General features: G+C 37.2%; 2 protein-coding genes across 3 annotated transcripts; both read right to left on the bottom strand.

The window, feature by feature from the left end:
• Positions 1-14,893: 14,893 nt before the first annotated feature.
• LOC111899771 (pullulanase 1, chloroplastic) lies at positions 14,894-21,191 on the bottom strand. Of its 2 annotated transcripts, XM_023895614.3 has the most exons (28): positions 20,622-21,189; positions 20,150-20,285; positions 20,020-20,072; positions 19,821-19,929; positions 19,614-19,750; positions 19,321-19,520; positions 19,106-19,255; positions 18,958-19,018; positions 18,734-18,854; positions 18,554-18,644; positions 18,370-18,463; positions 18,186-18,281; positions 17,969-18,109; positions 17,827-17,877; positions 17,682-17,752; positions 17,502-17,594; positions 17,318-17,408; positions 17,155-17,226; positions 17,009-17,065; positions 16,841-16,909; positions 16,623-16,754; positions 16,427-16,515; positions 16,257-16,334; positions 15,965-16,103; positions 15,733-15,842; positions 15,548-15,647; positions 15,262-15,393; positions 14,894-15,135 (listed from the first exon to the last, which is right to left on the bottom strand). In XM_023895614.3, exons 1-27 carry the CDS (start codon positions 20,853-20,855, stop codon positions 15,277-15,279), a joined length of 2,892 nt encoding a protein of 963 aa, XP_023751382.1. In that variant the 5' UTR covers positions 20,856-21,189; the 3' UTR covers positions 14,894-15,135; positions 15,262-15,276. The 2 variants fall into 2 exon arrangements, with proteins under 2 accessions (XP_023751382.1, XP_042755326.1); XM_042899392.2 differs by lacking the exon at positions 14,894-15,135 and having other exon boundaries at positions 15,148-15,393; positions 20,622-21,191.
• A 1,959-nt stretch (positions 21,192-23,150) lies between these two features.
• On the bottom strand, positions 23,151-25,125 carry LOC111899772 (cation/calcium exchanger 1). The gene has a single exon (XM_023895615.3). It carries the CDS (start codon positions 24,976-24,978, stop codon positions 23,323-23,325), a length of 1,656 nt encoding a protein of 551 aa, XP_023751383.1. The 5' UTR covers positions 24,979-25,125; the 3' UTR covers positions 23,151-23,322.
• Positions 25,126-25,487: the final 362 nt, after the last annotated feature.

Genomic DNA, 25,487 nt, shown 5'->3' with positions numbered 1-25,487 from the left:
CAGCATATAACATATCAGGTAGTAGCAAACCTAGATGATATCACAAAGACAATCATCTAACATACAACTCCTACTGGTGGGCCGGCATTGTGGCCGTAGACCCACCGCTACTGGAAGGTAACTTACCTCAAAGTAGTTGTCGATCGGTGTGGAAACTAACTGTCTTCTGTTGCTGCCGCTCCGGAAATCCTCCGGCTAATAATTCCCACAAAACACTTAGTCAAATACTGCTAACCGACCTCAGGATAAAATGACCATTTACCCCTAACCAGCCAAGAGTCAAAGTCAAAGTCAACTGCCAGATGATCTGACTCGCCGAGTTGGCTTGCCAACTCGCCGAGTCCCTGTCCCTTAGTCTGACCATAAATCCATCTCTACTCGTCGAGTTAGGTGTTGACTCGACGAGTTCTCCTTCTAAACCCAAGGCCAATAGTCCTTCATCCCACTTGCCGAGTTGTATGAACAACTCGCCGAGTTCATCTTCATCCGAAGAACACTCTATGTTGTGACTCGCCGAGTTGTATGAACAACCCGCCGAGTTGTTCTTGAGGCAAGAAGATTGCCTTGAACTCGCCGAGTCATGGCATTGACTCGCCAAGTTACCTCATGAGTGAGTCTGGCTTCCGACCCACTGAGTCACATCCCATGACTCACTACTCCACCCCGCAACCACGAAAGGGGGAAAACTCGGGGACTCGCGACTCGACTCGCCGAGTCAGATGAATGACTCGCCGAGTCGGCCACATGCAAAAACTATACACGCGATTCTGCTTGAATCTAACTCATGTCAATCATAGATCTGGGTTTCTAGGGCCTGATTAACACGTAAAGTTTCCAACTTTACATGTAAATAAACACCCATGAGGGTTTTAGGGCTCAAAATGCACCAAAAGAGTAGATCTAGGGCTTTCATGCAATATGGCTCCATAAAGGCAGTAGATCCAAGCTCCTGGAGCTCAATCATGCCTAGATCTGCAGGCTAACAACTTATTACGACCCACAAAGCACAAACAAGCTTGGGGAAAGGCTCAAGAAGGATTTTCGTGGAGCTACAAAGGACAATGAGCATGAAAACATAGGGAAACTAAGTTATACCTCCAGGAAATCACTGAGATAACCCAAATATGCCTGGCCTCCTTCTTCTCTTCTTGATCCACACTCCTTCCTTCAACAAATCTTCAAGAAAACACACCAAAATGCTTCTAACTCACAACGAACAAGGCTTGAATGAAGTATAGAGCTCTGAGGGTGAATGGGGGCGAGCTTGGGGGCGGATAAGAGGGTTTAAATAGGGTGCAAACCCTTGAAATTTAGGGTTTCATCAGACAGCGGGGACTCGCCGAGTCCAGAATATGGACTCGCCGAGTCGCCAACTTAAACGTGTTCCGGATCTCGTCTCTACTCGGCGAGTCGGACTTGCAACTCGCCAAGTCCAAGGCCTAAAATGAAAAATACTAAGATAAATTTTACGTACCAGGAACCAGGTGCTACATTAAAGGTGCAAACTTTATGAGGATCTTGTTGTCATGCATGCATTAAGTCAATTATTAAGTCCATTCTAAGCTTAAGAGCTTCATTTAGACATGCATGAACGTAAAGTTGGCAACTTTACATGGTTTTCCAGCTCAAGGGATTCAGATCTATTTTTTGGAGTCATGTCCTTATGGATTAAGTGCTTAATGTATTAAGATGTGCGTTTTTGGCGAACTCGGTGAGTTTATGGATAAACTCGACAAGTTGGCTCGGTTATCCCCGACATTTTCAGATTAATAGAGGAACTCGGTGAGTTTGTGGTCAACTCGGCGTGTTGACTTGTTTTTTTCCCAATCTATGCAGTCGATGGAGAAACTCGATGAGTTAAAGGACAACTCGGTGAGTTGGGTAAACTTGGACCGTTGAATTTGACTTTCGATTTATCTCTTTGATCAAGTTTGTCCCAAGGGGTACTAGATGATAATCTGAGTTGTAATAAGGAAAATTATGGGCTTAGGATAAGACTCAAATGGGATTGGGCCCAATTTGGAAAATTGGGCCATTAGTGGGCCTTTATGGATCTTTTGGTTTGGGCGTCAGTTTTTGTAACGACCCAATTTTCATGACCAAAAATTTTGTTTTAAAAACATTACTTTAGAAAATATTAACAACTAAAACATCGTTTGATCAACCACAACATAAAGTGAACCATGTCTGAAAACCAATACATACAACTAATCAAAATATCAGAGTACCAATCCCAGTGAAGCTCGTAACTGCGAAAACAAGGGAGTGTGTGTGTGACATGCTGCTACCGCGCCGGCTCCTTTCCCCTAGCTGAGGAGGTACCTGAAACCAAAACTGAAAACTGTAAGCACAAAGCTTAGTGAGTTCCCCCATCGTACCACATACCAAATAATCTCATAACATACATATATCGTCAGGCATATCTGGGTGCCCGACCTTCCCCTTCGGCCCTCTCGACCGGACATTGCCTAGCATATCTGGGTGCTGGCCTCCCCTTTGGTCCTTTCGACCGGATACTGCCTAGCATATCTGGGTGCTAGCCTCCCCTTCGGTCCTACCGACCGGATACTGCCTAGCATATCTGGGTGCTAGCCTCCCCTTCGGTCCTACCGACCGGATACTGCCTAGCATATATGGGTGCTGGCCTCCCCTTCGGTCCTACCGACCGGATACTTCGGGGACTATCTCCCCTCTACTGTCACTAGCACATAGCATCATAACATACTGGCACACAACATAACGCATGCAATACCTAGATGAATATCACAGAGACAAACATCTACGAATAACTCCTACTGGTGGGCCGGCATTGTGGTCGTAGACCCACCGCTACTGGAAGGTAACTCACCTCGAAGTAGTTGCTGATCTGATCGGGAACTGACTGTCTACTGCTGCTGCTGCTGCTCCGGAAATCCTCCGGCTGCAATTCCCACAACATACTCAATCAAACACCGCTCACTGACCTTTGGGTAAAATGACCATTTTACCCCTGACCACGCCCTAAGTCAAAGTCAGAGTCAACTTTCAGTTGACCCGACTCGCCGAGTTGGCTTTCCAACTCGCCGAGTCCCTATCCATACGACTGCCCTGAATCCCGCTCCTACCCGTCGAGTTAGGCGACGACTCGACGGGTTCACCTTCTTAACCAATATTCAAGTCCTTCATCCTACTCGCCGAGTTGTATGAACAACTCGTCGAGTTCATCTTCATCTGATGAACACTTATGCTAAGACTCGCTGAGTTGTATGAACAACTCGCCGAGTCTGTTCTTGATCTAAGGAGATTACCTTGAACTCACCGAGTCAGGGCATTGACTCGCCGAGTACCTCCATAGATGAGTTTAGCTTCTGACTCACTAAGTCACACCCCGTGACTCACTGCTCACTCGACACTACGAAAAGGGGACAAACTCGGAGACTCGCGAACAGACTCGCCGAGTCATATGAACGACTCGCCGAGTCGTTGCCATGCACCCACTAAATACACAGATTTGCTCGATTCCAGTCCATGCCATTCACAGATCTGGACTTCTAGGACACGAATCACACATAAAGTTTCCAACTTTACGTGTGGATATTCACCAATATGGATTTTAGGGCTCAAAATGCCTCAAAAGGGTAGATCTAGGGTGAACAAGCAACATGGGGCCATAAAGCTAACAGATCTGAGCTCCTGGAGCTCAATCTTGCCTAGATCTAAGGGCCAATCAGCCTATTACGAAGTAATTTGCACATACAAACTTGGGGTTTGGCTCAAGAATGACTTACATGAAGTAATAAGCATAGAAACAGGGGAAAACGGATTATACCTCAAAGGAACTGCTGAAAGAGTGCAAAGATGCCTGGATTCCTTTCCTTCCTCTTGATCTACTTCCCCTTTTTCCTCAAAACCTTCAAGAACACACACAATAGCCTCAAACTCTCAAGGAACAAGCTTAGAACGAGGGTTGAGAGCTCTGGGGAGAGAATGGGGGCTGGCCTGGGCGGATAAGTCCTTTAAATAGGGTGCAAACCCCTGAAACTTAGGGTTTCATCCAACAGCTGTGACTCGCCAAGTCCAGGATATGGACTCGCCGAGTCGCCAACTTAAACGTGTCCAGGGTCCCGCATCCACTCGGCGAGTCGGACCTATGACTCGCCGAGTCCAAGGCTAAAAGAAAGGAAATACTCAAATAACATTTACGTACCAGGGACCGGGTGCTACAGTTTTGGTTCATGTTGGGTCAGGGGTAAAATAGTCATTTTACCCCAAGTAAGGATTATAGATTATAGTGTGGAACCCAATTGCTAATTGGGTGTGTTGTTGGTTTTGATAGCTCGGGAAACCGATAATTAAGGTAGCAGCTAGGGATTTCTTTCGGGGAGTTTCTTCATTCGAGGTGAGTTTTCCTCACTGTACTTATGGGTCGAAGGCACCAATGCCAACCCATTGGATTGTTATCCTTGTTTATCGTCTGATTGGGTACTATGATGATATGTTAGATCGGTATCCTGGTAGATAGGATGTTGCTATGTTGTTATGATATGTTAGATTTGTATCATGGTAGATAGGATGATGTTATGCTTAGTGATCTGTTAGATCTGCATGTTATCTGTTCTGGTTATATGTTTTCCAGTAGCATGTATTGATGTAGTGTGGTTGGGTTGAGACTGTACTGCTTTGTGCTGCCAGTCAACAAACACGGTAATGTTTATATTTGTACATTATATGTATGCTTATATGTTATGTATATGTCGACATGGTTTGTGTGTGTGGTTGGGTTGAGGCGGACCTGCTTTGTGCTGAAGGCCAACATACCCACGGCGGACCGGATAGACTAAAGGCATGTAAGGCGGACCAGTCAGGCCCAAGGCCCGAAGAATGGTCCAGACAGGCTGAAGGCCCGGTGAGGCGGTCTAGACATGCTGAAGGCTCTATATGTATGTTGTTATTTATATATGTTATCTGGTTGGGTGTTGGTACTTTGGGGGAACTCACTAAGCTTCATGCTTACAGTTTTGGTTTATAGTTTCAGGTACTTCAGTGGATCATGTCAAGGGGAAGGCATGACCGTACACATTCTCACATTTTGGACTTATGATTTATGGGAAACTCTGATAATGTGAATGTTTCGAAAACTATGTTGAAAGAGATTCTGATTTTTAAATAATGTTTTGGGAACAACGGTTTTTGTAAACACTTCTTTAGAAAAAAGGTTGTTTGAAAAGTTTAAATTGTATGAATTTTTATGGATGTTACAAAAAATTTGTTTCCCGATTTGTGATGACCTCATAAGACTTACTAATTGAACACATCAATTTATTCTTGGTTGGGTCCAACATTATAAGTCAACACCAAATCACCAAGGGGCCCAAAGATATCGTTTTTCCTGTTAGAGAAAAAGGAATGAATAAAGTTTGACTAATATGCTTGTACAATTTACTCATCAAATCATACATGACACTACATTTTATTACATCAATTTAATGATACGTTTTCGCAATACCAATGCACAACCGACTTGTAAATTACAACTTATATATCACGATTTCAAGAATATAAGATATTATCGTCTCATAATTAATCGTGATAGAATCCATGAACTAATTCTCTGAGCGTGGGTTTATCCAATATACAAATCTCCATTTTCTAAGTGCTCATGAATGTTATAGCAACACAATTGATATGTCTAAACTCCTTAGACAATCTAGAATCCAATTCATGACAGTCTTCATTCGCTACTTACTTCCTAAAGTATGAGCGACTATGGAGCTTCGAATAATCAAATCATTCAGTAAGTAAAACATGCATAATGAAACACAAGAATAAATAATTGACAACGGTAGTAAACAAACTCATAAATGAAATCACATAATGCAGAGTACAAACATAATCTAGTGGGTCGGCATTGGATCCTTCAACCCAAGGATACAATGAATGAAAATCACCTCAGACTGAAGGTATCAAATTACACTCGAGCCGCTGACTCATAAATTCTCTCACTCTAAATCACAAGTAAAATAAACCCTAATTAGAAATTAGGTCAATAACCCACCACGAGGGTCCAAACTCTAAATCCTAGCTTTAAGGTAAAAAGTTACTTAATCCTTGCCTTATTGGGCTAACCCACCAAGGCCCACATATAATTTGACCAAAGACCTAAAAGATATGCTAAGTCAAAAATGGGTCCAAGTCTAAAACCCACACAGAAAAACTCACGGCCCAACAAGGGCCCAAAGTCCTTAAATCCCAAAACGGCTTGAAATAAAGCCCAAGCTCCTCCTCTGGTAAGTACGCTTTGCGTACTTCTAGTACGCCCAACGTACTCATGCCCTTCGAACCCACGGGACTTTGTGAGCGTACGCGCATCGTACATCTAGGTATGCCCGACGTATATTTAGGTACGCCCGGTGTACGCTGCAGCTGGCCAAAGTCTATCTTCAACATCTTAATTAGTTAAGACCTAACGTCCAATTTTAGATCTAAGCTTATTAGAGTGCCTTAAGCCATAAAGTTGCAAACTTTATACTTTTTCATGTCTTAAACGGGTCAAATCTTGAACTAACTTCATGAACCCAACTTCAACCCTTGCATGGTTGAACTTAATCCATCAAGACTCCATTTTTATGCTCAAGGGACACCAGAGACACTAGGATCTAACATTATTTTCTTCTGGAGTAGCTTATACTCTCAAGAACCACCTTAAGGACCATAATATGAAGAATATAAGCCCTAAAGTTATCAAGGTAGGATCTTTTTACCTCCAATAAGCTAGAAAGGGTGAGAAACCTCTGGATCTACAAGCTCTTGTTGGTCTAATGCTTCTTCACAAATTTCCTTCTTCTTTACTAAGCACCACACACACACAAAACACCTACACAAGCTCAAACTTTAGGGATAATGGATTAGGGTTTCGATATATGGCTCAAGAGGCAATGAAGGTTGATAAAGTGAAGGGGTGAAGGACTTAATTTGTTTAAATAGGTTGAAAACCCTAAAAATTAGGGTTTTCCCTAGGCTCGCGTACGCATGGGTAGGCCCAGTGTATGCAGGGGACACCCGCAATCCGCGCATGCATGGGAGTACGTGGTATGTACCTTGTGTACGCCCAGCATACTCCGCATAGTCCATTCTTAAAAAAAAAGATTAATTGCAAAAGAGGTTTACCTGACGATTTGAGCGCTATAATTCTCCCCCACTTTAATCAGACTTCCTCCTCGAAGTCCGCTGCCGAAAATAACTCTAGGTCATGCTCCATCATCTCTTCTTCAAACTCCCAAGTCCACTATGAACCCTTTCAGTGTTGCCACTGCACCTTCACCAATCCCACAACCATATTCCTCATGGTTTTCGTCTTCCGGTCCAGGATCACTACCGGTCTCTCAATGTAGTTCATGCGGTGAAAAGTATTGTGAATCTGGCTAAGCTCCTCCGGAAGATCTAGTCGATACGCTACTCTACCCACTCGGGCTACAACCCTGAACGGACTGATATACATGGGGCCCAACTTACCCCGCTTCCTGAACCGGATGACACCTTTCCAAGGTGACACCTTCAAGAGTACCATATCTCCGACCTGGAACTCCAAGTTCGACTGGCATTTATCTGCGTAGCTCTTCTGTCGACTCTGCGATGTTTGAAGTCTACCTCGAACCTGCTGAATCATCTTCGTCGTCTTAAGTACCACCTCGGTGATCCCCAAGACCGATTGACTGAACTCACCCTAACGTATTGAGGTCCTACACTTCCTCCCATAGAGCATCTCAAAAGGAGGTCGATCGATGTTGGCATGATAACTGATGTTATACAAAAATTCCGCTAGCGAAAGATACGTATCCCAACTACTGTCGAAAGCTAGAACACATGCCCTCAACATATCTTCCAATATTTGGATGGTCTGCTCACTCTGACCATCTATTTGCGGGTGAAAAGTCGTGATAAAGTGCAGACGAGTACCCAACTCCTCGTGGAACCTCTTTCGGAACCGAGAAGTAAACCGAACATCGCTATCCGAGACCACAGAAACCGACACCCCATGGTGTGCCACAAACTCCCGAATGTGGATAGCTGCCAAATTCTCTACTGAGATATTGTCCTGGATCGGGATAAAATGCATGCTCTTGGTCAATCGATCCGCAATGACCCAAATCAAATCCACTTTGTGCGCCGTCCGGGGCAATTTAGTGATAAAATCCATTGTAATCTCCTCCCATTTCCAAACGGGAATCTGCAATGGCTCCATTTTACCGTGGGGTCGCTGATACTCGACCTTGACTTTCCTGCAAGTCAAACACCTCTCCACGTACCATGCTATGTCCCGTTTCACACATGGAAACCAATAATCAGGCTGAAGGTCTCTATACATCTTTGTCGCTCCAGGATGAATAGAGAATCTCGACTTGTGCGCCTCTTCCATCAAAATCTTTCACGCACCACCCTAGTATGGAACCCACACCCACCGCCACCACCCAACCACCACCACCACCTATCATTACCACCCACCCACCATTATGACCACCATCTTCCCTTACCACCAACCACCACCCATCACCACCACTTATCACCACCATCTTCTATTACCACCACCCACCATCATCACCACCACCCACCTCCACCACCTCTCGCCACCACCACCCCATCCATCACCCACCATACACCACCACCACCTGTCACCACCTTTCATCACCACCACCACCACCTATCACAACCATCTGTCTCCACCACCTATCACCACCACCTGTCACCACCACCCACCATCCTCTATAACCACCACCCACCACCCCATAAGTCCCCCCACCACCCCTTCACCAACACCACCACAAAACATCACCACATGCCACAACCACTCATCACCACCATCCTTCATCACCAACCCATCAACACCACCGCTATCAACCCACCCACCACCTTACCTGTTACCCCCACTACCCAACACCCGCCACCACCCACAACCAACACAAACCAACTATCACCCATAACCACCATCACCCACCACCACTCGTCACCACCACCCACCATCCTCCCCCACCTACCACATACTACCACCCACCACCCCCACCACCACCATCCCACTTGTCACCCCTACTACCACCACCCACCGACAATCACCATCCACAACCACCAAAAACCAATTATCAATGATGACCCCCATCAACCATCACCCATAACCACCACCACCATGACCACCCTTCCCCACCTCCACCACCACTACCCACCATACGCCAACACCCATCTCCACCATACCACTGCTACCCACTACCTGCAACAATATGTCATTAAATGCATATAATCACATAAATCATGTGTGATTATATGTATTTAATCACATAAATCACTTATGATTGGATACATATAATCACATGTTATTAAATGTGTCTAATCATATATGATTTATAGATATAAGTTTCATTTTCATGTTTTTCGTTTAATAATTTTTCTCATGTATTTAATCATATATGATTATATGTATTTAATCATATATGATTATATGTATTTAATAACATATGATTAATGTGGACAAAGATTTGTTTTTCAGTTTTTTATTAAATGGTCGTTCTCTTATATATAATCACATGTGATTATATGCATTTAATCACGTATGATTTATATAGACAATTTTTTTCTCATATAAATCATATGTGATTAGATATATATATATATAATCACATGTGGTTAGATGTATTTAATCACATATGATTAAAGTTGACAAAAAACAATTATTGAATCGAGAAAGCGATAATGAATCTTGTATACTTAAATCATATGTGATTGGATAAATATAATCACATGTGATTATATATATTTAATCAAATATGATTTATGTGGACAATATTTATTTTTGTAGTTTTGATTTAATAATTGGTCTCGTGTATTTAATCACATGTGATTATATGTATATAATTACATATGATTTTTGGTGTGCAAGATTCATTTTTGCATTCTCGATTCAATAGCTTTGCTCATGTAATTAATCACATGTGATTATACATAAAATCACATGTGATTAAATACATAAGAACAACTATTGAATTGAGAAAGTGAAAATGAATTAGGTCCACATAAATCATATGTGATTAGATTAATATAATCACATGTGATTAGATGTATTAAATCACATACGATTAATATTGATAAAGATTTGTTTTTGTGTTTTTTATTCAATATTTTTTATTGCGTATATAATCACATGTGATTACATGTATTTAATCTCATACGATTAATATGGATAAAGATTTGTTTTTGTGTTTTTTATGCAATATTTTTTATTGTGTATATAATCACATGTGATTATATGTATTTAATTACATAATTTTTGTCCATATAAATCATATGTGATTAGAAGGCTTAGAGTTAAAGAGTTGGAACCCACATGTTGAACTTTATGCATTCTTGTCTAAGTGCTTTTTCAACTAGTATTTAAATTTTTGCAGATTGTTCATCTTTTATTTTTCTTGTATTTCATCAAAATCATGTTAGTCTCTAGAACAACCTTATTTGCACGCTTTTATGGGCTTTTCTGGTAAACCGAAGGTTGAAACACGTTTTGGGAGGTGCCAAGAAGCACGGGTGAAGATTCCGGGATGATTGGATGCAAAACGAAAAAGTTGGAAAAATCAAGTTTGGACTCGGAGTCAGAGGAGTACACGGGCCGTGTCAGTTTAGCCTATTTTAACACGGGCCGTGTTGGCTGCTGCACATGACCCGTGTCAGTTTAGCCTATTTTAACACGGGCCGTGTTCGACCCAAAAACTGTATTTTAACAGTTTTTCCTATCTTTCATATTACGGGATGAGGGTCATTTTTACACACACACAACATATCAGAGCACTATTGGTGAGGGAATTTCGAAGGTTTTTGCAAGGATTTGATCGTTTAGCATTTGGAAACATTATTTCTCTTATTTGTAAGTTGTAATTGCACATCATTTCCATCTTTACAACTTGTGATTTTGTTCTAGCCATGTGTGGCTAGAACCTTAATTTCTCCAACTTCATGTTTTGACTTCTTGGTTGTGATTTCAATCATATGACTTGATGTTTGCTTTTAATTTCTATCTAGTGAAATTTATTTTGCTATAATTGAATGTTTGATTCTAATTGTGATTTTTATTGGCCATTTTAATTAGGGTTAGGTCATTCAAGTTATTCATTTTGCAAAATCCGTAATTGTTTTGTGAATTGGACTAAGTAACAAGCATTAAATTGATTCTTATTGAATGAATTTAGTGTAAATCATTTCACACACTTTTACACTCCCGAGCTTGTGAGGAGTATTGGCTGTTGTTGGGAACATTCACACAAAGCTTAATGCAATCTTTTAATCTAATTATAAGAGCTTGTTTATATTAGGTTAGTAAGGTTAGGGTTAATCAAAGAGCTTGTTTTGGTTAATTAATGTGGTGAATGGAAAATGTTAGAGCTTGTTAATACTTTCAAGTACCAACTTAAATAGAATTGAGCAAATATCATGTTATCTTGGAATCGCATTGCTAAGTTGTCATACATAGAGTTGGAGTCCTTAAAAATTCTGAATTTAACTCACTCATTTAGCTGATTACTTGTGTTTTTAATTGTTTGTTTAATCATTGCATTCTACCCCCCCCCCCCCCCTTACTGTTAGTGACCATAGTACCTTGTGCAAATAGGTATAGACTGATTATCCCGTGTCTCTGTGGATCGACCCTACTTGCCTTGTACTACCTTTTAGTGCAATATAGTGGGATTCTTTTGGAGTATATCATACCCCTTTATTTGTTGGGTTTGACACGCCTAATAAATTGGCGTCGTTGTCGAGGACACGATGTTACTAATTGTTTAATCATTGCATTCTACCCCCCCCCCCCCCCCCCCGCCCTTTTACTGTTAGTGACCATAGTACCTTGTGCAAAGAGGTATAGACTGATTATCCCATGTCTCTGTGGGTCGACCCTACTTACCTTGTACTACCTTTTAGTGCAATATAGTGGGATTCTTTTGGAGTATATCGTACCTCTTTATTTGTTGGGTTTGACACGCCTAACAGTCATGACTACATGAAATGAAGTAAAGGCGCAACTACTTTGGTGGAATTCCTTTTAGATAAAAAGGCCTTAGAAATCAGGGATCACTTGCTCTTCTTGTACATTAGGCGATGTTAGATGGTTTGATTCAGGCAAAACTACTCTTTCACGCATTTAGTCGAACATCTAGTGTGCAAGGCTCATTTCCCCCTTTTAATATCATATTTAGAGAATGGTTGTCAAAATCGTGATCCTAATCGTAGGATCATACGATCCTACAATCTTAGGTATGAAAAACGAGCCAGATCGTAAACAAATTGAATTTGAGGCAGCATCACAAGTAAGATCGTAGGATCAAGATCTGACCTTCCCTTGTTTTTTTTTGCAAATGAAATTTTTTACCACTATATGTCTTTTACCCTTTACCAATTTACCGTTTATCATTTTGTGATGTGGCTTATTACTAATATTTGAAAGTTTTTATAACTTTTGAGCGAAAAATGAATGTTTGAAATATTTTTCATGTTTTAAAATATAAATTAAAATTATGATTTATTTTGTGGAATCTTAGGATCCCGTTCCCGATCTTTCAAACCCGAAAACGATCCTACGTAGGATCCCGATCTTGACAACCTTGATTTAGAGTACAATAGCTTACCAAATAACATCACAATAAGAGTATGTAAGAATCATTTGACCCGTTATAAGAGTCTTGATGTTATTGGAAACATTGAAGGTGAGTTCATCCTTTGCTTTATGATGTTGCAACAACTTTTTCCGAACAAATTGAGGAATCAAGAAAGCCACCACGATCCGAATCAAGCAAATCCAGATTAAAACGTTGTCTGGAAGATAAGAGATCTCCTTGCAAAATTATTGGAGGTTAGAGTTAGGACTAGAGTACGTGAAACTGAAGATTGGAGTAAGAGATTATGCACACTAGTATCTAGGCAAGATCGAGATAGTGTCGATGATGATTACATAAATAATTGTTTTCACAATCAAACCTATAATCGATGCGTGAATAATCCACACTAAGAAAACGTTAATCAGAAGAGCAACTGTGAGGATTTAAAGATTGCATATACTCGGACCATGAAGGTCAGATTTCAAATAATCTGAGTAGGTGAACAAAGAAGGAGACCTGGTGGCAAGTCTGTGATCTTATCAGAGCCTAGAGCCTTTCCTGGTTCGCTTCTACTCTTCTCTCAAACAAAGAGAGGTGGAGGAAGATTGCAGTTCCCAACGGTGGGAAGCAGAGGGAGATGGCAACAAGTAGATCTGGAGATGTGGTGAGCAACTTGATTGGGAGAAAATGGAGAGGAAATAGTTAGTTGATTTAGGCGCTAGTCCGACGATTCCGATGGTGGACGGTGACTCATGTAGTAGTCCAATGGTCTAAGTACGTGTTGCAACTTCAAAAGAGACTGAGAGACGTCATAGTAGGGTGGGGGTTTTTGTATTAGTCTAATTAATAAATATAATAAATTCATTTAATAAAATTTTATATTTTAAAGTTTAAAATTAGAGGCTCATATTTGTTGTCGGTTGAACATAAGCCTATATATATATATATATATATATATATATATATATATATATATATATATATATATATATATATATATATATATATATATATATATATATATATATATATATATATATAGAGGTTCAATAGAAAACCATTATTAACCATGGAACCAAGGAACCGATCTTTTTTTTAAGTTTTAGAGTTTATTTTTTATCAATAAAAAAACTAAAAATATATAAATTTATTATTTTTTTTATCATTTTTCCAATGATATCAAATTCGATAAAAAAAAATTACTTTTTTTCCGTCAAATTCACAATGTGAATCTATGCAGATTTACAATGTGAATCTGAACTCACACAGTGAATCCGAAAAATATATTACCATTTACAATGTGAAGTTATGAATTTAAATATTTTTAGTTTTTTTTTTTTCGATAAAGAATAAACTCTAAAATTTGAAAAAAAAATATTTGGTTCTCTGTGTGTGTGTGTGTGTATATATATATATATATATATATATATATATATATATATATATATATATATATATATATATTGAGGTTCAATAGAAAACCATTATTAACCATGGAACCAAGGAACCGATCTTTTTTTTAAGTTTTAGAGTTTATTTTTTATCAATAAAAAAACTAAAAATACATAAATTTATTATTTTTTTATCATTTTTCCAATGATATCAAATTCGATAAAAAAAATTACTTTTTTTCCGTCAAATTCACAATGTGAATCTATGCAGATTTACAATGTGAATCTGAACTCACACGGTGAATCCGAAAAATATATTACCATGTACAATGTGAAGTTATGAATTTAAATATTTTTAGTTTTTTTTTTCGATAAAGAATAAACTCTAAAATTTGAAAAAAAAAATATTTGGTTCTCTGTGTGTGTGTGTGTGTGTGTATATATATATATATATATATATATATATATATATATATATATATATATATATATATATATATATATATATATATATATATATAAAGAGATTGAGCAAGTAGATGCCAAAAAATACAGCCTATTTCTTAAACCAAGATGCATCTTGGTTTATTATTTATTTTTCCCTGTACTCCACTCCCACTACTTGTGTTTGAGTGTGTGTGTGGGTGTGTTTATACATATACATAAATATATAATAAGAGAGGGAGAGAGATGCTTCCAAGCAACTCAACATGACATGGGGGTTGCAACTAACTAAAAGCCAACACATTTTACAGAATACGCAAAAGGCATATAATAGGTCAAGCAGAATATGTATGAAATCATCAATTGATTAATTTTAAATTTTATTAGGTTTACTTGGGAATTGTTGCAATTATTTATGGATGGAAGGCTTGTGTTTTTTTCCTTAAAGAAAACTGTCATTATTATATATTATATATATAAGCTGTTAGAACATATGGACATTATTACTAAAATACAAGTTGTCACTCCAAACAAGTGATCAGCAATGCACACAACTATATGTAGGAGCTGACTTTCACAACATTAAATAGTATTATCATAAAACTCTAACAAAACAATCACAGATCCTTATTTATCTTGGCCTGCATTTCTCACTTGTGCTCTACATCTTTGACTATGCACCTCCTCATGAATCACTACAACAGAAATTTATGATTAATTCAAATTTTATACAACAAACACTAGGAATAAACTTGTTATTGGTGTTAGATATGTAAACAAAATGCACATCCTTTTGGATTCAAAAAGAACATAGGATTGACCTTAAAAGTCAACTCCTACTCTTGAATGTTCCGAGGCTCAACAAACACAGCAGTTGTCCTTGAAGGAACCCTGAAGCATCCTGCAGATGGATCATAATTTGAGTTCTTCACTAAATTGTCAGTTGACATCATCTGCACCAAAAACCAATTGCACAATAAAATAAAATCAAACATGATGCTTTATTCTTATTCATAAATCATAAGAAAAAGAAAGACAAGACGAGGGATTGTTCTTGCAAAAGGTGTCAAACTTGAAGGACCCATATGTCAATGTTCCAAAAGATACCTGCACAGAATGCAATTGGAGAAGTTTCCCTCGAAACACAGGGCTTGTGAATGAGATTTCAGTTGGGCAAGCATTGATAACAACCACAATGTATGCATATCTGTTATTATTGAAAAAAAAAAATCATGATTTGATCATTAAATGGTAACAAATACAAATAAGAAAAAAAAAAAAAAATCACTGACTCTGGGTCAAGTTGAGTCAACCCTGGAACTCCTTCATGGCCATCTTCAATGGTCATGACTATGACACCAGGGACCTGAGATCCACCCGTGTTGTGGAATCGTACTCTTTCCTGGATGAATGAATGTTTTATGTTTTTATCAGCATCTGATCTGACTTTCCAATAAATATTTATAAAAAAAAAATCTCAAGTTTTTATAAAGTCAAAAGACTCATTGGGATATAAACACTGACCTGGATAGCATTTGCAGTCCTCAAACGAAAGAGAATTGAAGAGTATCTGATACGTAACAAATTTTGGAAATTTTCAAGAGCAGATAATATGTGGTTTTTATGAGGCTTGAATGATGGGGAAGCCAATCTTGGTTTAATTCTGAACAAGAAAACAAAGGAATTGATTTGGGTTAATAAGAATATTTCTCTATTTGTAGTTTATTCAAAGTTATTTTAGATATCTGACAAACGGTCAGACATTATAGAACCATATGGATTAAATTATGCAGAAAATAAAACCATAAAATCTTACATTGGCCAGCTTTTCTCATTCTTCTCTTTGGGAGGAAGGCCAACACCCCAATTATTTGAGTTGTAGCTAAAATCTAACCTGAAAATTATGAACTTACAGATATTAAATTAATTTTCACATAAAGTCTAAGACTCTAAAATAGGAACACCATTACACCCTACAATTCATACCTGTTGAACCAGTCACCAGAATTGTAAGAATCACGATCCAAAGACTTGGAACGCAGGATCTCATCTCCACAATGGAAAAATGGAACACCCTACAATTTGTCATATGTGTTATATAATGTACAATTTTTAAAATCATATTCTTTTTTGGGATAAATGGATTAAAACAAATATGTTCATACTAGAAACAAATTTAAACCTGCGAAAGTGCTATTATGCTTGTTGCTAAATGGTTTATCCTGCACCTCTCATCAATGGAAATTTCCATTGGTGCCTTCAAACTAATAATATCAAACAGGGTCTCATTGTCATGAGCAGACACATAGTTGATCTGTAAAATAAAAGTGAAAAATTCTGAACATGAAAGATCTCAAATGTTTAATAAAATATGTTTTTCAAATACGAATAAAACCGTACTGTTTCCACTGGTTGTAAAGTGTATGCAACAGGATCTCCACCATAAGTTAAAATTTCAGATCCTTTAACCTAAAAAACTAAAAAGTTTGAGATAATGGATAATAACTGAAATGTGAGATGCTAAAAATGGAAGTTTAAATTTAAGGTGAGATGCTATGTATGGTTTACCTCTTGGCCATCACAGTTTGTTAGCACAAACTCCTTCAAGTTTGCAGCCATTCCAATCTAAAAAGTAAAAAATAATAACAATAATAATTATTATTATTATAATTATTAAAATAGTTCTATTTTTTAGAAAGTTTCCATTTTTTCACCTGAATGTGATCCTTTGATACATCAAGTGCGCGTGCTGCATTAGACTCGGTACCATGGTCAAGACCATTTGGCTGTACAAATTATTAGCAGGAAAAAAATTTCAATCTTTTTAGTGAAATAATAACAAGATTGCAATTTAGGAGATAAATTAAAAATCATTACTTGTAAAGATAATCCTGTGAGGAACCCTTGTTGAAGAGGATGCCCAAATGGAGATCCACCAAGTAATGCATCTCGAATTCGATCATTAAAGCTGAATGAAATAAAGATTAAATAAAAACATCATATCTTATTGTATAAAAAATAAACACTCCAACTATAAAAATATGCAAATGAAAAGGCATACCTCCCAATTCCAGTTCCTGCTAGATTAAATTGTGATGCATTTACTCCTCTACCATTATTCGCCACTTCACCAAAATCCCAACCTTCACCATATCTGAAAAAGTCAAGAAATTCAATACAATTTTTTAATAAAATTTGTTGCAAGTAAAACGATGAAAGTTTAAAGACTATCAATACTTACATGAAGATTCTAGGACCATCTACTCCACCATTTTCCCTTGACAAATTTTTAAGCACACTTTTAGCCCTCGTCTGTTATTAGATAAAAGAAAAAAGTAAGTTACAAAACAATTAAAAGTTTTGTGTTTTGTAAGAGAGTCTCGTACCATTGTGCTCTTCATCATATGACCCATAAGATCAAACCTGAACCCATCAATCTGTATGTAAGAATCACAAAACTTATAATTATAACAAACATAGAATTAGAGGTGCAAATTGCAATGGATAACAAAATTATTTCACTTTTACCTTATAATTAACTGCCCAGTTTAAGAGATCATCAATGATTAAACGATCAACCATAAAATGCTCACTAGCAGTGTTATTCATACATGTGCTGTTCTCAATGAAACCATCTGCATTTCTTCTCAAGTAATAACCTGGAACAATCTAGAAACAATTCAAAATTACCATTTTTAATTGAACATAGAAAAAAAAAATGGAGCTTGAGAATCAAATGAACAACCTTGTCAAGCACAGAGTTGTCACCTACAGGACCATTTCCATGTAAGTGATTGTAAACAACATCCAACACAACACGAAGACCTATAAAATTAAGTGCCTGCATTCCATTACATCATCATGAAAATTAAGTCCAATAAATCTTTTAAAAGTCTAATTATAAATTATGAAGATGAATAAATATTAACCTGAACCATCTTCCGAAACTCTATTATACGACATGAACCATTGGGGTTAGTTGCATAGCTTCCTTTAGGGACTCCCCACAGCACAGGATTATAACTTTTTATTGAAAAAAAAAAGCAAAATTTTAAATTTTTAGAAGAAAACAAATTTTAGAATCAAGAATTAAAGAGCATGAATTAGAATTACCCCCAGTTGTATCCATCCTCATTTTGGATGGCTGTGATGTACTCCTGTTGCTCAGGTGAATCTGGTGGCAGAGATTTGAGCATCTCCATATCTAATCTTTTTCATTGCAATCCAAATCATAAAATCATACACTGTAAAATTTGAATAATAAGAAAGAAGGAAATGAAGAGTTTTTCTTACCTACAGACTTCCATTTTTCCTTCTCATCATCAACATCTCCAAAGTGAAAAGTTGGAAGTAGATGAATATGTGTGAGGCCAGCATCTGATAATTTTTTCAAATGAAGTACACCAGCCGAGTCCTTCAACAAAACAATGTTTGAAATTTATATTATTTAAAATCTTTAATAAAAAAGGATCAAATATGTCTGTATTTTTAACATGGGTATCAATTACAAAACCTACCTGAGAAGAGAAGGCAAGATAACCTCCTCGAGCTTCAGGATCCACCGTAGGGTCATTAGCACTGTATGAAATCATATGTTAGATAACAAAACAAGGACAATTTTGTCATTTTACAAAATAAAATTCTTTTTTATGCTATATGGCATACCTAAAATCTCTAACATGCAGCTCATAGATACTAATGTCAGAAAAATCTACAATATTAGGTTTCTTGTCTGCTAAATCATCCCATTTCTGAGGTTTTAAAGCATCAGAATCAAGATTGACTAAAAAAGTCCGCTTCCCATCACCTGAAAGCCTACCAAAACAACAAGAACATGAGCAAAAACACATGATGAGGGTGCTGTAAAATTACAGACATACCCTCTGGCATAAGGGTCATTTGCAATACACTTTTCTATCTTCAAGGTGCTCGGATGGTAGACAGATACTTCATAGACATAATAACACCCCTCCCAACTTCTTGGACCATTTACACTCCAAACACCATTGGATTCCTTAAGATTGACAATCTCAAGTGATTCTCCGCCTGAGGGTCCATTATAAATAAATGCACGTACATCCTGTTTTATGAACCCAAGAACTTCCATCAACAACTTTAACATATTTCAAAAAAAAAAAAAAAGATAGAAAGTTGATAATTAAAGTAAGTTTACTTGAGCAGTTGGAGCCCAAAGATGAAGTGAGACAACTTCGTTTAAAAAAATAGCACCAAGAGGACCCAAATAAGAGAAAATGTCATCAAGAACACCAGGTAGCTGTAAACCAGTAACACTGATGCATTGTCCACTTGCTGCACAAAGACACAAAGTTTGTAAGTAAATCATTGAGCCAAAAAGGGAAATGGCAACATAAATACTTACAGTCAAAGAAAGCAACAGCCAGTTGGTCTTTAAGAATGCTTTTGGGATCCAAACTGATAGGAACCTTAAAAGCGTTATAATCTTGTATATGAGGAAACTTATCTCTCACCTGGAATATTTGACACGTTATGGTGGGAAAATTACATAATTATACACTATGAGGTTATCAATCAGATTCTACTAAAAACCATTATCGTACATTTTCTGGAAGCCTCTGATCATGCCTTTCGAGCTTAATACTGAAATCGGAGCCTATCAATGGTAAAATTCTAATCATTGAAGATTACGTATCGATTTATAAGAATCTCAGTTTGTGGTAGAGCACATACCTTCAATTCCATTATCTGTAACAGATAGAGCTGCAGATCTACTGGAGTATAAAAAACAGGAACCACCAACGGCATCCACATTCCAAGCAATTATTGAAGTAGAGACCCAGTACGCTCGAGAGTAGGATAGGCTATCCTGCAATTCATGATACATGGTCAATAGCAATGAGGATGAAGCACCTTCTTCGGATATAACTCTTTTTCTTTTTCAAACCACGGATTGAAACTATTCAAGCAGGAACTCGTACTTTTTTGTATCTAAATCCCCTTTACAACTACTTTAAATTGTGAATTGAGATTATATTTGAACACCTTTTAAAACTACTTTTTGATTATCTTGGAACTCGTTATAAAGTATCCTTAAAATAAATAAATAAATAAAAACATACGGCAGAATGCCGGCATATGAGAATAAACAAACCAAAACTAATCAGGGGCACAAAGAATCATACTATTGATGATACAAAGGAACCTGAGGGGGTGACGAAGCGGGGTCCTTAAGTGGCATTGTTGAATTTGAGCAGTAACAATGGTGGGTTCTTGTTCTGCGTTTAGTGATGAGGGGAAAACCATGTCGGAGTTGGGTCGAAAAAACAGTCGGGCGGGTCTTTTTATTGTATATACGGAAGTGAAATTGGGCGGGCGGAGTACGAGAAGAGATGATAGCAGGAAGTAAAGAAGAAAAGGATTGGCAGGGAATGGACATTTGGGAGATCACTGGGGTTCACAGGATTCTTGATTTTCAGTTATTTAAACCGAACTCCTGTTTGAAATGGGACATGACCCGATCCGACTCCGATTCCGATTCCGAAAATGAGAAGCTACGCTTTTACGTTTATGCGTATGAAATATAACTATATTCTATATATATGTAGATCATACACAACTGAAAATAGCCAACGTAAATTATCCAGATTGCATACAAATAGTAAATACACAACTTATCGCGTGCCAAACTCTCCCTATAATAGGACGGACAATCTATTCAAGCATAAAACTTGAATATGTTTCCCATGTGATCACATGAAAATAAAGAACAAAGAAGAGAGGGATCCATTTCTTTTTGGTGCTCTAAAATGGCGACAAAACATACAAGGTTTCCAACATAATATAAATTGTCCAAAACAAGAACCCATGTGATAGAAAGGAAGAGCAGAGCAATAATAGAGGAATTTGTTTTCTTTTTGTGCTCCAAAATGATGTCAAACTAACTATATACATAAGTTTCCATCAGCCATAAATTGTCATAATCCACGCAGTTGCAAGTCTAGAACGTAAAATCATATAGTTCACTATTTAAATGATATCGATATAAAATAAAGAAAAAATACTAATTGCGGTTCCGAATCAAGTCTGTCCGTACAAGCAAAATATAAAATTAAACTTTTTACACAAGTCTTATATATTGATGTATTTTAACAATTGCATCATTACTAGAACACTTTAAAACCGGACCCGCTCTAAAAGAAAAAAAAACTATTTAAAAATCAGATAGTAAAAAAAACAAAACAAAACTATTTTGGTTAAAACCAACGTGTGCACCTCTACTTTGGATAGATTATTTATTTTGACTATTAAAAATATAAAATGTGAGCTTTAAAAATCTTGATTTATTCATATGTTTTGTTTCCAAAAGATTAAGATAGTTCACTAAACTTTAATAAGATAGTCACAATTTTTATTTATATATATCTCTTATTAGAAAATAAAAAATAAAAAAAAGGTAGGTCAAGTTACCTACCTTATACCTTAATGATGCATAAACTCGCTACTTAGCCCATAAAGTGTTTATGGATTTTTGTTAACCATATAATCATAATTACGTAAAAGTGTGAATTAAATCTGGTTTTGAATTTTTTTTTTTTTTTTTTTTTGAATTAGATAAAATTGGATAAGTTCATATTGAATTTTTGGATTATTGGGAACGTTTTTATCCGGATATTGGCTTAAATTTTTGTATCTGTATAACTGGATTTTGATAGGATAATAGGATATGATTTGAAAATTTGGATTATCCAACTTTCATTTTAAAGAAAAAAAAAATGTAACTCTAACTACATATACATTTCAGGATAAAAAAATTCAAATAGAAAAATGGCATCAAGTTTTTTAAGACATTCAGCTATCTTATACCTGGTTATGAAAAATTCAGTTTAGATTTATTTTCAGGTATGTAAAAACCCGGATCCAGTTTGTGCACCTACATAACCCGTAAGATAATATGTATACACGGATGTTTTCTGTTTTTTAGTAAGTGGGATAAGTCCTTAAAATTCAAACCATACTCCATACTTTTTTTATTCCAATGCCAACATGAATAAATCAATCTCTTAATTTTTATTTCACCAAATAAAATGCATATATCAAAATGTTTGTCACAAACTCACAATTGTAAAATTTATGAAGGGAAATTGAATGGACACATATCCGGATATGCCTAACACATCATGCGTTTGCCTCCATAATGTCAACATCAACTTAGGCACATTGTTGGTGATGACAAAATCTTGGACACTGATATGATATGAGACCAATTCAAATCAGTGACGAAAGAAAGAGGTGCACAATTTCACATAAAAACTATTTTTAATAACCCATTTTCTTTTCACGGACAACAAGCTCCACAAAACCCTATATTCAATAAAACAAAAATACCTAATAAGCCTCGTGTAATGATTTCTGCACTAAAGTTCAAATGGAAATAGATTTTCGATCGGTTCATTTTTTATTTTTATTTTTATGGTGAAATCTATATATAGAAAGAACAATCAGTATCATGTAGGCAAAGTCATGATATAGTATCGTCTTAGTTTTGTCTTTTTATTTTGTTTTTACTTGTAGAGATTAACAATGGAAGGGAACATCTCAATGGGAAAAGAACAGCTGAAAAGAGAACGTGAAGTACTTGTTGTATCTAATTACTATTACTAGATTAAAAATAATTAGGCTAAAAAGCTTTAAATAAAGGATGATGTAAATAAGTCATATAAAGAAGTCAAAAAAATATATAGGAAAAGGTTATTTTCACGTGTTGAAATAAACGGTCTTTTAACAACATATCAATTTGTCTAAAAAGGGACCCGTGTTTACAAAATCAAACTATAAACATCTATGCATAAATGAATACAAACAGAATTATTGTGAAACACTAACTAATATATCAACATGACTTTTTATAAGGTTTTCAATGGATTAGATACAGAAACATCAATCAATCCAACAACCCTAGCAACCTTAACAAACAGGAAACAAAAGTATATTGCTAAAAGACCAACCGCTAGTGTTCGATCGAGTCGCATTTCCCTCTTGGTCAATACCACAAGAGCCCATAACAAACCGCATATCATGAACCCTACGGTCTCACACAAATGAGGGTTCACCGGAACCATATAAGGCACTGGATAATCTGACCAACAAGCAATCACAAACGAAAACCCTAATCCCACAAAGATGTTAAACACTGGTCCTGCATAACATCCAGCTATGGCAATTTGGGCCCCATCGGGCCCATCATGCATTGTCATAGCAACATTTGATGTCAAGTCTCCAAGTGAGTTACCCCAAGCTAGGATAGTGAGCCCTAAAACTGAAGGATTCATCCCAATAATTGTCCCAAGTGACTCCAACAAAGAGACCAATTCCTCAGCTGTGATGTATGTCCATATGACACTCATTAGAAACCCACTTGCATGCCAAATGAACAAACACTTTTGTGGTGCCATGGCACTACTTGTGAGAGCGAATGTACAAGTCCCTAAAGCAAGCCCGATTGCCAATGCTATAGACCATGTGACCATGTTAGCTTTTGTGACAATTAAGCCTTGTTGTGTGCTCAAAATAAGAGCCAACGTAACTGGGGCTAACGCCACCGAAATGACAGCATAAGGCTTGGACCATTTATCCTGTGTTATCAATGGAATTGTAAGCTTTCTTGGCAAGTAAAGTGGCAACGCGGCAACATACAGAAGCAATATGATGACACCTTTTCTGTGGGGTACAACTTTATCTGCAGAAGGTTTTCGTTTTTCTTGAGCATTAACAGAAGCCAGTAATGGTAGTCCGGGACCCTGATGATGATGGTGGTCATTTGGGATTTTTTGTTTCTTCTTGCTGATGAAATGCATGTAAGAGACTAAAGAAATGTAAATGATGTATGTGGAAGCAAAAAGAATGGATGCCCAGAAGCTGATTTTCCCAATTAGGATGATTACGAGTAAATTTGAAAGGGAAAAGAGGAGAAAAACAACGTCTCTGATGAAATTGGGTTTATCAACGATGACGACTTTCCGTCGGTAAGAGATTAATAAGCTGAGAATTCCGACGACGACGGTTGAAACGAAAATTGCCCCGCCTAGGATACTGTTAAGGCCGATATCTCCGCCGTCGCCGGAAGCAGTGAAGGAGATTATGCTGGCGAAAACATCCGGTGAGCCGTTTCCTAACGGAAGCAGAGTGGTTCCGGCGATGGCGGGGGAGAGGTTGAGGAATTCTGACAGGTTTTCTACGGCAGGGCAGAAGTAATCGGAGGCGGTGTTGCTCAACACATAAAAGAGTATCAGGAGCCATAGGAGGAGGAGAAGGAAACCCAATTGAGGAAATCTGGATAAAGTACAGTAGAAGAACTTAAGGTAGTTGATGTAGCCTTTTGGGTGGCAATCGGCGTGTGTTTGTACGTACATGCATTTGGAGAGGGAGGAGTTGTGGTGGTGGACGTTGGTGCAGGTGGTGGTTATGGTGTTGCTTAAGGGATATGCAGAGGAGGTGAGGTGGAAGGAGATGGTGATGAAGAGGACAATAGCTGTGTTGAGTTTTGAAGGTGACATCGCCATTGCAATTTACAAAGAAACAGGAGAAACTTTAGTTTATTTGGAGCAGACGATTCATTTAGGTGGACCATGACGACAAACATTTATGGGGCTAAAGACGAAAGCTGATATTTCTGGTAGTCAAAATAATAAAGTGAACTTTTTTATATAAATAATTTGAACACTTTTTATAAGTCCAAAGGGTGTAATGTATTTTTTGATATTGGTACATCTTTAATATTTTTTACAAAGTTATATAAATTAGAGTGTGGTAAATAGTTTTATCTATGAATTAAAAAAATATATATTTTTTTAATAAAAACCATACTAAAATTAAAAATTACATTTTAAAAATCCAAAAAAAAAATAACATAAAATTAAAAATTACATTAAAAACCTAGAAAAAAAACACTAAGTGAAAAATAAAAAAATCTAAAAAACAAACATAACATCCAAATTTAAATTGTGTGTGAGTTTATATTTTTCACAAATTGAAGCATTCACCAATTTGGCCGCCTCTTGATCATCAGGGT

The sequence above is a fragment of the Lactuca sativa genome, chromosome 2, assembly GCF_002870075.4.
Source record: "Lactuca sativa cultivar Salinas chromosome 2, Lsat_Salinas_v11, whole genome shotgun sequence".
NCBI classification, from domain to species: domain Eukaryota; kingdom Viridiplantae; phylum Streptophyta; class Magnoliopsida; order Asterales; family Asteraceae; genus Lactuca; species Lactuca sativa.
The sequence above is the reverse complement of the archived record's forward strand: the minus strand, read 5'-3'. Positions and strand labels throughout refer to the sequence as shown.

What these genes read in the sequence shown, in the direction of transcription:
- LOC111899771 (XM_042899392.2), bottom strand. Translation starts at nt 20,855, where the DNA reads ATGTCCATTCCCTGCCAATCCTTTTCTTCTTTACTTCCTGCTATCATC. An exon ending in AATGACCCTTATGCCAGAGG is followed by an intron (nt 19,256 to 19,320) that starts GTATGTCTGTAA and finishes TTGTTTTGGTAG; the next exon opens with GCTTTCAGGTGATGGGAAGC. An exon ending in GATGGTCCTAGAATCTTCAT is followed by an intron (nt 17,595 to 17,681) that starts GTAAGTATTGAT and finishes TGACTTTTTCAG; the next exon opens with ATATGGTGAAGGTTGGGATT.
- LOC111899772 (XM_023895615.3), bottom strand. Translation starts at nt 24,978, where the DNA reads ATGGCGATGTCACCTTCAAAACTCAACACAGCTATTGTCCTCTTCATC.